Source organism: Entelurus aequoreus, linkage group LG05 (genome assembly GCF_033978785.1).
Source record: "Entelurus aequoreus isolate RoL-2023_Sb linkage group LG05, RoL_Eaeq_v1.1, whole genome shotgun sequence".
Taxonomy (NCBI): domain Eukaryota; kingdom Metazoa; phylum Chordata; class Actinopteri; order Syngnathiformes; family Syngnathidae; genus Entelurus; species Entelurus aequoreus.
Window position 1 is genome coordinate 23,960,322 of NC_084735.1, and position 15,606 is coordinate 23,975,927.

Here is a 15,606-nt window from a genome sequence, read left to right on the forward strand (position 1 = left end):
ATGAACTCTGAAACTTGGTACCATAATGGCACCGATGCTGATGTAAATGGTATTAATCAGACGGAAAAACTAACTATTGGTGACTCATTTCAACGTCAACAGTACAACACAAGCAAGTCGTTACTAGGGCTGCAACAATTAATCGATTATTTCAATAAGAAACTGTCATCATCCGTGGCCCGGATCATGTCTTTGTTATATTCTGTTAGTTTTGGACCCTCTGAGTTCCTGTTTTTGTGCACCCTTGTTTGCTTTTAGTTACCATGGGTGCTTAATGTTTCCACCTGTCTCTGATTGGTGCTCGGGACGCTCACCTGTTTCCCGAGCACTAATCAGAGGTACTATTTAATCCTGCCTTTGCCGGTCAGGCTTCATTGTTTGCTTCAAGCTACTATTACGTGAGTATTTCCTGTCTCTAGTCCATCCTAAGTGTTAGCCCTAGCGTCCAGTGCGATCGGCACGTTTCTCCTCTGGCTTGTTTTCTGTTTTGGTACTTGTTCGAGTTCTGAGAATAAATCCTGTTCCTACCTGCACGTCCTGTCCGGAGTGGTCCGTCTGCATCCCGGGGGAACCAACCTTGCAGCAAGCAGCATCCCCCCGCACGTGACAGAGACCAGCTTTGATTTATATTCTGTAGCTTCGATTAATCGTTAAATAGGTGAAGTGTCTAGAACTTTAAATACACTGACATAGTTTCTGCACGGCCACTGCAACAAACCACAGATGAAAGTGGTGGGGTGTGGGTGCCTGTGTGGCAGAGAGGTTTTTTTTTCGTTTTTTTGTATTAATGCACTCATGTTAAAGGTGCAATTTCAATGTCGGTGATATGCTTTCATTCAGGGTAGGGCTGGGCGATATGGCCTTTTATTCATATCTCGATATTTTTAGGCCATGTCACGATACAAGATATATAGGTCGATATTTTGCCTTAGCCTTGAATGAACACTTGATGCATATAATCACACCAGTATGATGATTCTATGTTTCTACATTAAAACATTCTTGTTCATACTGCAAAAAAATCACAACTAAGTCAATTTACCAAAAGTGTATTTATTAAACAGTTATTAAGCAGTGTCATTAATGTCATTTCCAAAACAGAAAGTGCAAGATTGTCAGAGACATTTAAAACAAGCTATAAGTGCACATTTGTGCATGAGGTCACTAAGATGACATCAAAACAACACTAAATTAAAGTGTACTTTTTCAACAAAACGCCACTACAATAGTTTAAAACAAATAAAGTGCACTTTTGTGCATGATGTCACACAAGATATTACAATAACTGTCAAATAATAATGAGCTGCATGATAGGAAATCAAATAGTGTATGTCCTTCACTATGTGGTAGGTTCCTGTGGACGTTATCTCCTTCTGTTTTTGACTATTTTTTTCAGACGGTGTTGATCTGGAAATGGTTTCTTGGGCATTTTGTTGGTGTGGCATCGAACGGAGCTCTTGACATGCGGAGTTTCAAGCACTCTTTTAGCGGGTGACTTTTCAAATGATGCTACAAATTAGCAGTGCTGCTACTTTTTGTAGCAACGCTTTTGCCGCATACTTAACATATTACGGTTGTCTGTTCAACATCTTCCCGCTTAAAGCCAAACCACCGGCAGACGATGGACCCCGTGCTGTTTTTCTTGGGAATTAATTCTTCTTCCTTCATTTGTTACCAGATTCACACCTCTCGTATTACCACTCGCACCGCTCCACTAGCATCACAGCTAACGTTACCCATGCCGCTACCTCTCTACTCCGCGAGAGCGTATGACGTTGCACGTGCGGCAGTATGTGACGTATGTAAGAAGGTGCACTTGTTTTATGTCTCTGTGAGAAGGAGAGACAAGAAAGAGGGAGAAAAGCCTGTAGTGTAATGACCGCAGCTATAAACAACTGCCTAAAAACGTGTACTCGAATATCACAATATCATTTTCTACACCGCACAGAGACAAACCCGCGATATATCGAGTATATCGATATATCGCCCAGCCCTAATTCAGGGTATCAGCGGTGTATTAAAATGTCTTGAAAAGTCTTAAGTCCAATAATTCGAATTTAAGGCCTTAAAATGTTTAAAATTATCCTTAAAATCTCATAAAAGGTCTTGAATACAATTTTGAAAGGTCTAAAAATCTATAAACGTTACTTTTATTTAAAACATACATAAACTTTATTCTTGCTTTTAAATGTTGTGATTTTGGAGGACTCTCTAACTTAAAAAACAGAACCAAAGTAGGCAAACTGTGTTGCCCCGGTCGGAATTTATCGCACACCATCAGCTAGTGTGCTGTGCGCTCGCAGCAATGCATTGTTACAGCTTAGCATAGCAGCGGTGGAAACTGAACGAAAGCTCACAGCAAAGCCGAATTACTTGCAGAAGATGTTTAAGTGCAAGTTCAATGATTTGTGGCTCCAGAACGATCAATTGAATGCATGCTCGAAGCCGGTGGATGGAAGCGTGTAAAGCAGACCTGGGCATTCTGCGGCCCGCGGGCTGCATCCGGCCCTTTGTACGTCCCTGTCCGGTCCGCGTGAGGTCAATCATAAATTACAAAATAAATATAAAAAAGTATCTATTTCGAGTGTGCAATACAACGATGCTGCTTTTGTTTTGAAAAGCGTTATTTGTATTACTTCCGTGTGGACGTATGCTCGTGCACGCAGCTGCAATCACAAATTACAAAATACATTTAAAAAAACATCTATGTCGTGCGTGCAATACAACTGTGCTGCTTTTATTTTGAAAAGTGTTATTTATGGGCGTATGTCCTGTGAGTGAAGGTGCACAGCGACAAATGATGCCCGGTTATCCCCGAGACGCTAAAAAAAGAAAAGTTGATGACGAATGGCGTGTTTTTAACAAGACATGGACTGCACATGTTGCTGTGTTTAAAGAATATAGTGTAACGACCTGCTGAAGTTGATGTTGTGTTCTTGAGTTGCGTAAATGAGGAGTGAGGATGGACGTGCATGTGGAAGGAACGAGATAAGTTGAGCTGTGTTAGTATAGGTTGCTCAATAAAAGTTTAAAAAGAGCGTCAGACTTGGTGTGCACTTCTTCTGGATGCTACATTTGGTATCATAAGTAAAACTTTGTACATACTGCCGCTTTGTCAAGATGGAACGGGAGGGAAAGGACATTGAGTGGGGACTTATGGTGCCGGCAGCACTGCATATGTCTGTGTGTATCACGGACGTGAGAAGCTCGTCGCAAAGAGAGAGAGAAAGGGAGGAAGGAGAGAGGCAGCGTCTACAGGTGCAGGGCACGCTGCTTGGCATGGGGGAATTCCGCCCTCAATGATGACTCCCAGGTTTGATGGCAAGGCGAACTGGAAGGCATTTCATCCCACTTCTGACACCAATTGTAGCGTCCAGAAGAAGTGCACACCAAGTCTGACGCTCTTTTTAAACTTTTATTGAGCAACCTATACTAACACAGCTCAACTTATCTCGTTCTTTCCACACGCACGTCTATCCTCACTCCTCATTTCCGCAACAGCAACGCTTCCTCCTTCTTCGCCAATCACCTTACAGGCGTGCTACGTTCACAACAAAGAGGATGCAGGATAAAGTGACAGAAATTGAAATTTTTGCATTGTATTATACATCAGGAAGTGTTGTGTAAGAAAGTGTTAAAAATAAAACCATCAAAAGCCATCTGCTTTTGTATAAAGATAAGTTAGGTTAAATGAAAATATTATTATTATTATTATTTATCTTACGGTATATCAAAAATAATTTGAGCAAAATTTAATTGAAATATTGTCGGTGTGGCCCTCCAGCAGTGCTCGGGTTGCTCATGCGGCCCCCGGTAAAAATGAATTGCCCACCCCTGGTGTAAAGTGTTTTGAACTCGGATGTGGAGCCATCAAGGAGGGAAACGTTTGTAAACATGGTGATGAAAGTGAAAAGTCCAAAATCTGGGATAAGTCCGTGTCAAAAGATGCTGGAATGCCACTAACACATGCACAACTATACAAGAATCAACTTGAACAACTGGGTGTAAAGTGGCGCCAATTACCGAAGGAGATCAATATGAGATGTTTACTAGTGAAATCATACTACTACCGTAATTTCCGGACTATAAGCCGCTACTTTTTCCCCTCGTTCTGGTTCCTGCGGCTTATACAACGGTGCGGCTTATTTACGGCCTGTTCTTCTCCGACACCGACGAAGAGGATTTCGGTGGTTTTAGTACGCAGGAGGAAGACGATGACACAATGATTAAAGACTGACTTTTCATATACCGGTAGGCTGGTTATTTTGATAACGTACAGGCGAGCACTTTGTATTACTTTGCACCGTTGTATTATTTGTACTCTGCACGAATGCTGTTCGCCATGTCAAAGATGTGAAAGTTTGATTGAATGATTGAAAGATTTATTGTTAATAAATGGGACGCTTTGCGTTCCCAAACAGTCATCTCTGTCCCGACAATCCCCTCCGTGGTAGCAGGAACCCCTATATACTACGGTAATTACACATCAAAACCCTGCGGCTTATAGTCTGGTGCGGCTTATATATGGAGCAATCTGTATTTTCCCCTAAATTTAGCTGGTGCGGCTTATAGTCAGGTGCGGCTTATAGTCCGGAAATTACGGTACATACAGTAAGCACACGCTAATCGGCGGTCACTCGAACGAGTATGACGATCCTCCTGGTAGGGGTGTATCCCTTTTTATGGAGGATGCCTGTGCGTGACTTTGTTTTACGTGGGGAGACTGGTGCACAGACAGTCACCACACAATCCTTGACAGAATCTGGTCAGGGTCCAGTGGCATGGAGTCCAAGACTACTGAGGGACCCTTTTCTGTTGCAGCCGTTGTGGTAGTTCTTAAATCTACCGTCTTCGGCCTGCTCCGCCGTTGAGGTCTTCAGTCAGGTACTAGGCCTTTACCAAGGGCCACCTGGGGTAACAGTAGTAAAGGGGTTAACCTCCTAGTGCCCCAAGACCCCATAGAGGAGCCTCCACTGCCGGATGCACTTAAACGTCATGCCCAGGACACGAATACTACTGTACTCACAGTAGTAAAACTATTTAAAAAAACATACTTCTCATATATTATGTATTCCAATAATTTAAAATCAGCTTCTCATTCCTAATCTTTTCTCCAAGTGTATACACCAACCGACATTGAAAGCTTTCAAGGTTGCATTTCTAGTGTTTACACTCGGTTTATGCGTGGGTGAGGAAGGCAAGGAAGATTTGCGAATAAATAAAAACTAGTCCTTGTTCATGAGAAATATGTTGTCAAAAACATATATTCATACATACCAATGAGCTGAGCAAATTTGACTTTTATCCACATTATTCACATCAAAATTCTGCTTGCAAGCCATAATCGCCTTCTTTCTTTTTAGACAATCGCTCTCGCTGCACTATTTTTCTCACTTTTGTGCAGATGCAGTAGTACTGTAGATGTTGGTATTTGTTTGCTCAATTCTGGCAGTCTCAAAAATAGTGCAAAAGCTAACCATTTAGATTTGGCAAAGATGCTAACAGTCCCTTTCACAGAACATATATTGTTGTGTTTTCCTCTACCATTGCTGACATTGTGGTGGTTGTTACATGAAAACACTTTATATAAAGCACACTGCACCTTTTGCAAGAAAACAGTTTAATGGCAAATCTGAATAATGGCTGTTTTGATGTTTGCTAGTATTTTTTCAAGTTGTTTACAATTGAGAAGGTTCTGCTCTGTTTAGTTCATTTAACCATTTTGCTTTTGAATGTGAAAAAGCAGCGAATGAAATCATATGCTTACAATTCAATTCTGGCCCTCTGGTTTTCCTTTGTCTTTATACTTGATGTGAAATGGTCTGAAATTATTTTCAATATGGTCTTAAACAAGTCTTACATTTGACCTTTTAAATCTGCAGAGACCCTGCTATTGTAACAAAAGAATGAAGGGTATGGTAAACAGAAAAACCCTTTAAAAAAAGTATTTTCCTTAAACAGAAAAACCCTTTAAAAAAACTAGTTTCCTTAAAATACACATTGAGCTTATGAATTGTGTTTTATCTGATTACTCGATTAATTGAACAAACTAATAGCGAGATTACTTGATACTGAAATAATTAATAGCTGCAGCCCTATTTGTTATACTAACTTCAGTTTGCTCATAGCAAATATACAGTAGTCTTTGATTATAATTGTATTCGTATTAGCAAATAATTTAAATGACCAAGGTCCGAATGCAGCTGAGATAGGCTCCAGCATTCCCGCGACCCCGAACGGGACAAGCGGTAGAAAATGGATGGAGGAATGGGAATTCTGTTCAATTTGCATGTCACATTATCGGGTAGGAATTTGGCACCGGTATTGGATAGCATGTAAACGATACCAAACTGGCACTGGTACTGGTTTATCAGGTCTCGTTAGTATACTGTAGGGTCCACTAGAACAGTGGTCCCCAACCACCGGGCCGTGGCCCGGTACCGGTCCGTGGATCGATTGGTACCGGGCCGCACAAGAAATAAAATGAAAAAAAAAATATATATATATTATTTTTGTTTTTGTTTTTTATTAAATCAACATAAAAAACACAAGATACACTTACAATTAGTGCACCAACCCAAAAAACCTCCCTCCCCCATTTACACTCATTCACACTCATTCGCACAAAAGGGGTGTTTCTTTCTGTTATTAATATTTCTGGTTCCTACATTATATATCAATATGGATCCATCCAGTCTACAGGGATACAGTCCGTAAGCACACATGACTATTTTTTTATGACAAAAAAAAATTAAAAAAAATACCGGGTACGGGAGGTGTATATTTTTTCAAGTATTTCTTACATATAAATATAAATAATCCCTTCATGAATGAGTATATCCCTTCGGCCACCGTGTTCAATGGAGAAGACTGAACTACAAAATGTGCAGGCAGCATACCCCTTCCCCTTCGAGCTGTCCTGGATGAACTGAAATAATTTTTTTCAATCATTTTGAAACTTGCAAGCGTACTTCTTCTTCTTACTCGTCGTCGCCATGTCTCTCCTTCGTTCTTCTGCTTCGTCTCTGTTATGTTTTTTGACATTACAACTTGCCGTAGTTTTGAAGCAATGCATGATGGGAATCCGGATGTTGTGTGTCAGTGTATTAACGTGCCGGCTGGAATAAACACACGCTGAGAAATAGCTCTGTGCCTGCCTACTTTATGGGTTATAGATAAACCTATGGATAACAGAGACATATATAATAGACTCCTTTTCAGGTGAGAGAGGACGCTAAAGGCAGTGCCTTTAAGGCACGCCCCCAATATTGTTGTCCGGGTGGAAATCGGGAGAATGGTTGCCCCGAGAGATTTTCGGGAGGCGGACTGAAATTCGGGAGTCTCCCGGGAGGGTTGGCAAGTATGCTGATAGGCCTAGGGTTGTGCATCGGGCATCAATAAGACAGGGGTCTTACATTTTTATTCTGTCAGAATTGTCAAAATTTTTCAATGTAAATTCTTATTTCCGATGAAAAATTAGCTGATGCAGAAGTGGCTAAGCAGTTAATTGTATCTCTCTACACCGTGTGGAATCGCTCCCTTTTTGGTAAATAAACCGCAGTCCTTAAAATGTATTATCACCGAAAGACTGTAGGAAGAATGTGTTACACACAGGGAAGCAGGAACAGGCAAGATAATTGCTAAGCAAGCATCTAAACAAGCTTAAAGCAACAGATGAAATAATTGCTTAGTAAAGTTTAAGAAGTGTAGATGGAAGCGCGTTACTGCATAAAATCAGCAGATGTTAACAGGCACACGTTAGAGGAAGACGGATGATCCAAAAATTGACAGTGTTCATAGAAAGGGTAGTATCATTAAATACATGTGATTGATGCCAGAGTGATTAGAATATTGTCTAAATCGCAAATTATTATTTTTTTTTTCGTTTTTGTTTGTTTACAAACTAGACAAATAATTCCCTGGACACAGGATGACTTTAAAGGTAAAAACTTTTCAATAAGGTATAGTAGTTTTTTGTAAATTGTGTGTGCTAAAAGAAAATAGGGAACCAGTTTATATATTTTGTTGATATTGTTACACCGTCAATAGCACTTACCACAAATACATTTTCAACAGTTAATATGCAGTACAGGCCAAAAATTTGGACACACCTTCTCATTCAATGGGGTTTCTTTATTTTCATGACTATTTACATTGTAGATTGTCACTAAAGGCATCAAAACTATGAATGAACACATGTGGAGTTATGTACTTATGTACTTAACAAAAAAAGGTGAAATAACTGAAAACATGTTTTATATTCTAGTTTCTTCAAAATAGCCACCCTTTGCTCTGATTACTTTATTGCACACTCTTGGCATTCTCTCGATGAGCTTCAAGAGGTAGTCACCTGAAATGGTTTCCACTTCACAGGTGTGCTTGAAGCTCATCGAGAGAATGTCAAGAGTGTGCAAAGCAGTAATCAGAGCAAAGGGTGGCTATTGTGAAGAAACTAGAATATAAAACATGTTTTCAGTTGTTAAGTACATAACTCCACGTGTTCATTCATAGTTTTGTTGCCTTCAGTGACAATCTACAATGTAAATAGTCATGAAAATAAAGAAAACGCATTGAATGAGGAGAAAGTATGTCCAAACTTTTGGCCTGTACTGTATGTGATCTGTATCGGCCAATTTCACTTATGTATGATTGATATTGAAATCGGCAGCATAAAAGCCTGGTCAAAATATCTTTAACACATGAACAAGAGGATATGTGTTGTTTTTTTATAGGTTTTCCTAAAATAAAGTGAAACTTTTGTGAAAGTGTACTTCGGCGGAAAGGAATTTTATATAACATTTATATTCAAGTCCAAAGGGTTGATATTTTTATATTGCTTGAAAATAGCCCCATGAGAATAGTACATTTTTGACCCTGCCTTTAAAGAACGAGAATTTAAACCAGGAACCGGAATCAGAGCCTGAATCATCCAACCGATGCCCAACAAAAGATAGGCCCCAACCGTATTATTTAATCTAAAGGGGAGGCTTATTGTGCCACACTTATGAAAACCCAGTAATTATCTTATTATGAAACCAAACACTTTGGCGATGAATGCAAGGAAAAACTCTCCAAGAAAGAAACCTCAAACAGACCCAAGACTCGGCCTCAACTCTGCTGCCACATATACACAGTTGAAGGGTATTTAAAATATGGTTTCGGGACAACAATGAGTTGGTATGGTAAAGTGAAGCAGTGTTTCCCATAAACTGCCAAGATACCTGTGGCGGTGGGGGCGTGGCTATGGGCGTGGTCACCATGACGTCATCGAGTAATTTGCATAATTTACTACAATATGATTTTCTCTAAAAAGGCTAAAAAAATGTATACTTACTAATTAATAATAACAGTTTTGTTTTAAACGTCCATCCATCCATCCATCCATTTTACAATATAATTACAACACTTTATGTACATATTTATATACAGATTTGAACAATAAGTTATTCACTGAAATATATTTATTAATTGTGGTTCTTACAAAAAATATATCTTATACAAATATAAAAGCTAAAATGTCTCTTAAAGCTCTGCCCCTTTATTAGTGCATACTAAATAATTTAACTTTAGCCTACTACTACAACCATATTATTTACCAGCAACATAAAGTGAAACAGAGGCAGAGGTGTCCTGCCACAGTCCGTAACAAATAAACAGAAAACAGTAGTGGTGGTAGATAAACACGAAGCTTCATCAAACATCTGATCCACTGAACAAAGAGCTCCAAAAATCTTGATCCTACACTTTACTTTTGTAAAGTAAATCTGAACAGCCGATATGGGCATCTACATCAACTATATGATTTGCCTGAGAAGCTGGACAGGACAACAAAAAAAATAAAAAAAACATTTTTTTGTCGCGGCCTTAATTCTTTCGTGGCGGGCCGCCACAAATAAATGAATGTGTGGGAAACACTGGTGAAGTATTTCTCTACAAAGTGATTTAACTTACTCCTGGCCTGGCATGCATTTTACAGCAGTTTCCTTGAATGGGGGGAATTCCTGCAAACAACAACAGATTGTTTACAGGAATTCCTGTAACATTATGACTTGCAGTCATAATGTTCAGGCACCTGCCCCCCTGTTGTAATATTTTGACGTTTTAAGATGAAATACCACTGGATGAAGTAAAGCAAACTGATACATGGCTCAAGGAATTTGACCACTTGATTGAACATTTCTATAAGATTAACCGCGACCGCTTTCTATTTTCCGTAAGAGACATAAAAGAAAATCACTGCATTTCCACCTTTCACCAACTTGAAGGAAATATATGCACTTCCTTGGGTACACACTTTGACTGCAGTGTATTTGCAGCTTGTGTACTAGCTTTAGGGAAGGAAGAGGGTGGTGGAGCTGTGTTCTGCTGAGCTCTGAAAGCCTCCTTTGCACTTTGCGTGGCCTTTGGATACAGCCAGGAAATGGATGTTGTCATATATCTCAGGATTGTTCATACGTCCACTTTGGTAAAAGGTCACATGCGTCATGACAGATTTTTTAAATTGTGGCATAACATGACTGCATCGTGCATTCACTGTGTTGTGAAGCGAGAACCAAGCTGTAATCATTTGTAGCTTTACTGGGGAAAAGATGTCAAGACAATTGACCGCCATTGTTGTTCTTGCTTTTTAGCCTTCTTGCTTTTGTAACTATAATAATGATGCAGCTGCACTTCAGCATATTTTACATTTTTCAAAAGGAGCGGTTAATGTGCCTTCAAATGCCTTATTTCATATGAGCACATTAAAGTCTCATAAAAGGCAGAGAATGACATTTGTATGAATTTCTGTGGAAGACATTTGGAAATTGTAGCAGCAGATTTACTGACCTCATGCAGGGAATTTAAATAGCTTTCTTGACCATAATAATTATATTACCGTACTACAAGCTAAATGAACGAACACTACTCCAGGGGTGTCCAAACAATTTTATTACTTAATTATTTTGCTTAACTGCTACATTAAAAAGTATACATAAAAAGGTTTATTTGTTTGGAGAAATTTGAGAATTCAGTTCAGTTAGTCCACAATGCAGCAAGTCTCATTACTTAGTCCCCTGTCCATATTGTCACTCCACTGCCACTCCTCTTGTCTTTTTTTTTTTTTTTTGAATAGGTGGATGACATCCTTGGCGAGGAGAGCGACAACGAGAGTGAGGGACGAGGGAAAGAGAAAGCTGGTAATGAGGAAGTAGAGGAAGAACAGCGGCAAGGAGCTGGACCCCTAACAGGAGGAAGAGGAGGAGGTCCTCAGGAGCTGACACTGGATGAACAGGTCCAAGCGACATCCAGTGGGACTACTGTGTCAAGGTGAGACCCACAACCCATTCATATTATTATTCTACAGTGAAAATGGTTCAATATAAGCGGTCTCACTGTTTCAAATACAGTCAAGTAGAGATGTCTGATAATATCGGCAGGCCGATATTATTGGCCGATAAATGCTTTAAAATGTAATATCAGAAATTATCAGTATCGGTTTCAAAAAGTACAATTAATGACTTTTTAATACGCCGCTGTACGGAGCGGTACATATCCCAGTCAGCAGCCCCTCCCCGCTCCCTTCTCCCACACACAACACAGGAGTTGACGACTGCAGCATGAGAGGTTTAATGGCGACGCTTGATGACCTCATCAAACCGCCGCAAGCGTAGCATAACAACAACAAGAGTGTGTTGTTGCCGGTGCTGTAGCCGTGGCTAACGAGCGAGCTCGCTCGGTGACTGACTAACGAAATGGTTTGGGATTATTTTAAAGTGTCTCTGACGGATAAAAAAACTGGCAATTTGCAATGACTGCAAAAAGTTGGTTATGCGAGGAGGAGGAACCAAGACGTCTTCCTTTAATACGAGCAATTAGATCTCCCACCTCTTCAAGAATCATAAGGACATACACGATGAATACAAGCGGAAGATGGATGAAAAGCAAACACCAGAAAAAAGTAGTACCACACAGTTGTCGCTTAAAGACTCCGCGAGGAAAAACAAAAATACAACAAAACCACCCCAGGGCGAAAGCCCACGTTGTGGTCAGGGACAACACACGCAGTATGGCAAAAGCTACTGTGGAGTTTGGTATGGCTAGTCTGCCTTGCATGGCGCACACTTTGCAGCTTGCAGTGAACAGAGGTGCCCTGTCTCAACGCAGCATTTCAGAAGCTCTGACTGACTGGTGGGCCACTTCAAGCACTCACCACTAGCTTGCAGCACATTTGAGTTACTCATACAAATACGTTAGAGCAGGGCAGATTGAGCCCAGTTTATAATTCCCTGTTATACAGTATACCAGGCAGTCTTGCAGTAAAGGAGGACTATGTTATTATTTACTTTATTACTCTAGCATACTCTGGACAGAAGCTGTGTGACTTTATTGTTTTTGTAGCTGTTGTTTTGAGGCATGTTTAAAAAAAAAAATCCACTTTGTGAAAGTCAAAGTATAGTATTTCCCATAGTTGTAGTGGGTATCAGGATTATCTCAGGGAGAGCATGTCCCAAATTCCAAGCTGTTGTTTTGAGGCATGTTAAAAAAAATAATGCACTTTGTGACTTCAATAATAAATATGGCAGTGCCATGTTGGCACTTTTTTCCATAACTTGAGTTGAAGTTATTCTCTTATTTTGGAAAACCTTATTACATTGTTTAATGCATCCAGCTGGGCATCACAACAAAATTAGGCATAATAATGTGTTAATTCCACGACCGTATATATCGGTATCAGTTGATATCGAAATCGGTAATTAAGAGTTGGACAATATCAGAATATCAGATATCAGCAAAAAAGCCATTATCAGACATCTCTACAGTCAAGTAACATATTCTGTCATACAGAATTGACCCACATATAAGACAGTGTTCATTGTCCCGTCTTATATTTGGGGTCTCGAGATGTAGACATACAAATGACTTCAAACTAGTCTGAAGGCTGGAACATTTTGCAACACCACTGAAATTGTAGTGCAGAAACATGCATTACTTGTATTGCCTGATGTGTCACATTGTTGCGCTTTACAGAAGAATCCTTTAATCCCAGCCAAGATCTAGACCTTAAAGGCCTACTGAAACCCACTACTACCGACCACGCAGTCTGATAGTTTATATATCAATGATGAAATCTTAACATTATAACACATGCCAATACGGCCGGGTTAACTTATAAAGTGACATTTTAAATTTGCAGCTAAACTTCCGGTTCGAAACGCCTCTGAGGATGACATATGCGCGTGACGTAGACCGGGGAACACGGGTATGCCTTCCACATTGAAGCCAATACGAAAAAGCTCTGTTTTCATTTCATAATTCCACAGTATTCTGGACATCTGTGTTCGTGAATCTGTTTCAATCATGTTCATTGCATTATGGAGAAGGAAGCTAAGCAAGCAAAGAAGAAAGTTGTCGGTGCGAAATGGACGTATTTTTCGAACGTAGTCAGCCACAACAGTACACAGCCGGCGCTTCTTTGTTTACATTCCCGAAAGATGCAGTCAAGATGGAAGAACTCGGATAACAGAGACTCTAACCAGGAGGACTTTTGACTTCGATACACAGACGCCTGTAGAGAACTGGGACAACACAGACTCTTACCAGGATTACTTTGATTTGGATGACAAAGACGCAGACGTGCTACTGTGAGTATGCAGCTTTGGCTTCTAAACATTTGATCGCTTGACCGTATGTGCGCAACTTTTTTTTGCGTATGTACGTAACTTTTTTTAAATATATAAGCTTTATGAACCTTGGGTTAGGTGAACGGTCTTTTGGGCTGAGTGATTGTGTGTGTTGATCAGGTGTTTGAATTGTATTGGCGTGTTCTATGGAGCTAGGAGCTAGCATAGGAGCTAGGAGCTAGCATAACACGTACCGTACCGTACGTGCGCGTCACGTACGTAACTTTTTAAAAATATATAAGCTTTATGAACCTTGGGTTAGGTGAACGGTCTTTTGGGCTGAGTGATTGTGTGTGTTGATCAGGTGTTTGAATTGTATTGGCGTGTTCTATGGAGCTAGGAGCTAGCAGAGGAGCTAGGAGCTAGCATAACACGTACCGTACCGTACGTGCACGTCACATACGTAACTTTTTAAAAATATATAAGCTTTATGAACCTTGGGTTAGGTGAACGGTCTTTTGGGCTGAGTGATTGTGTGTGTTGATCAGGTGTTTGAATTGTATTGGCGTGTTCTATGGAGCTAGGAGCTAGCATAGGAGCTAGCATAACACGTACCGTACCGTACGTGCGCGTCACGTACGTAACTTTTTAAAAATATATAAGCTTTATGAACCTTGGGTTAGGTGAACGGTCTTTTGGGCTGAGTGATTGTGTGTGTTGATCAGGTGTTTGAATTGTATTGGCGTGTTCTATGGAGCTAGGAGCTAGCAGAGGAGCTAGGAGCTAGCATAACAAACACGCAGGTGTTTTTATGCAGGATTAATTTGTGGCATATTAAATATAAGCCTGGTTGTGTTGTGGCTAATAGAGTATATATATGTCTTGTGTTTATTTACTGTTGTAGTCATTCCCAGCTGAATATCAGGTCACCCCCGGCTCTCACAGCATCTTCCCTATCTGAATAGCTTCAACTCCCCACTAGTCCTTCACTTGCACTTTACTCATCCACAAATCTTTCATCCTCGCTCAAATTAATGGGGAAATTGTCGCTTTCTCGGTCCGAATCTCTCTCACTTCATGCGGCCATCATTGTAAACAATAGGGAACTTTGCGTATATGTTCAACTGACTACGTCACGCTACTTCCGGTAGGGGCAAGCCTTTTTTTTATCAGATACCAAAAGTTGCAATCTTTATCGTCGTTGTTCTATACTAAATCCTTTCAGCAAAAATATGGCAATATCGCGAAATGATCAAGTATGACACATAGAATAGATCTGCTATCCCCGTTTAAATAAAAAAAATTCATTTCAGTAGGCCTTTAAATGCTAATCTTAGCCAATCCCAGGAGTGAAAAACTGCACTGACTCCGATATCAGAGTATTTTTTCACAAGACAAAGATGTCTCAAAAACTCAGGTTGTCTTACATTCTGGGTCTGTTTCATGACTTCTTCCAAAGTGATTCTGAGCTTTTCTTCTTGTCACTTACGCCAGTGACCCGGAGAGCGGCAGCTTAAATGAAGTTTCCCACAAGTTGGGAAAGTTATCAAACTACAGAAAATGAGTTATGATGCTAATAATGGTGATTAATGAATTAATGATCCAAGAACTGTTAAGCAGTTAGGAAATATACAAAATAAAACACTGTTTTTTTCCCCCCTCCATACTATATAAACATCTTGGATTGTTCCGAAAGTATGCCTAATTTAAAGCGTTGTCTTGGTCAGTATGGTAATTTATTTGTACTCACTAACACCATTTTGACGCAAGTGAGTTAAATTGTATGATTGGATTGCTATGATATGCTGTGATGTATTTATTTCCTTAGCATTGGCACTAGAGATGTCCGATAATGGCTCTTAATTACCGATTCCGGTATCAACCGATACCGATATATACAGTCGTGGAATTAACACATTATTATGCCTAATTTTGTTGTGAAGCCCCGCTGGATGCATTAAACAATGTAACAAGGTTTTCCAAAATAAATCAACTCAAGTTATGG

General features: G+C 40.0%; 1 protein-coding gene across 2 annotated transcripts in view; it reads left to right on the forward strand.

The window, feature by feature from the left end:
- ctdp1 (CTD (carboxy-terminal domain, RNA polymerase II, polypeptide A) phosphatase, subunit 1) overlaps positions 1-15,606 on the forward strand; it is a 124,939-nt gene that overhangs the window by 67,514 nt on the left and 41,819 nt on the right. For both annotated transcript variants that reach the window (XM_062047484.1, XM_062047483.1), the window contains exon 12: positions 11,114-11,307. In XM_062047484.1, coding sequence (XP_061903468.1) covers positions 11,114-11,307 — 194 coding nt within the window. The remainder of the gene's footprint in view (positions 1-11,113; positions 11,308-15,606) is intronic.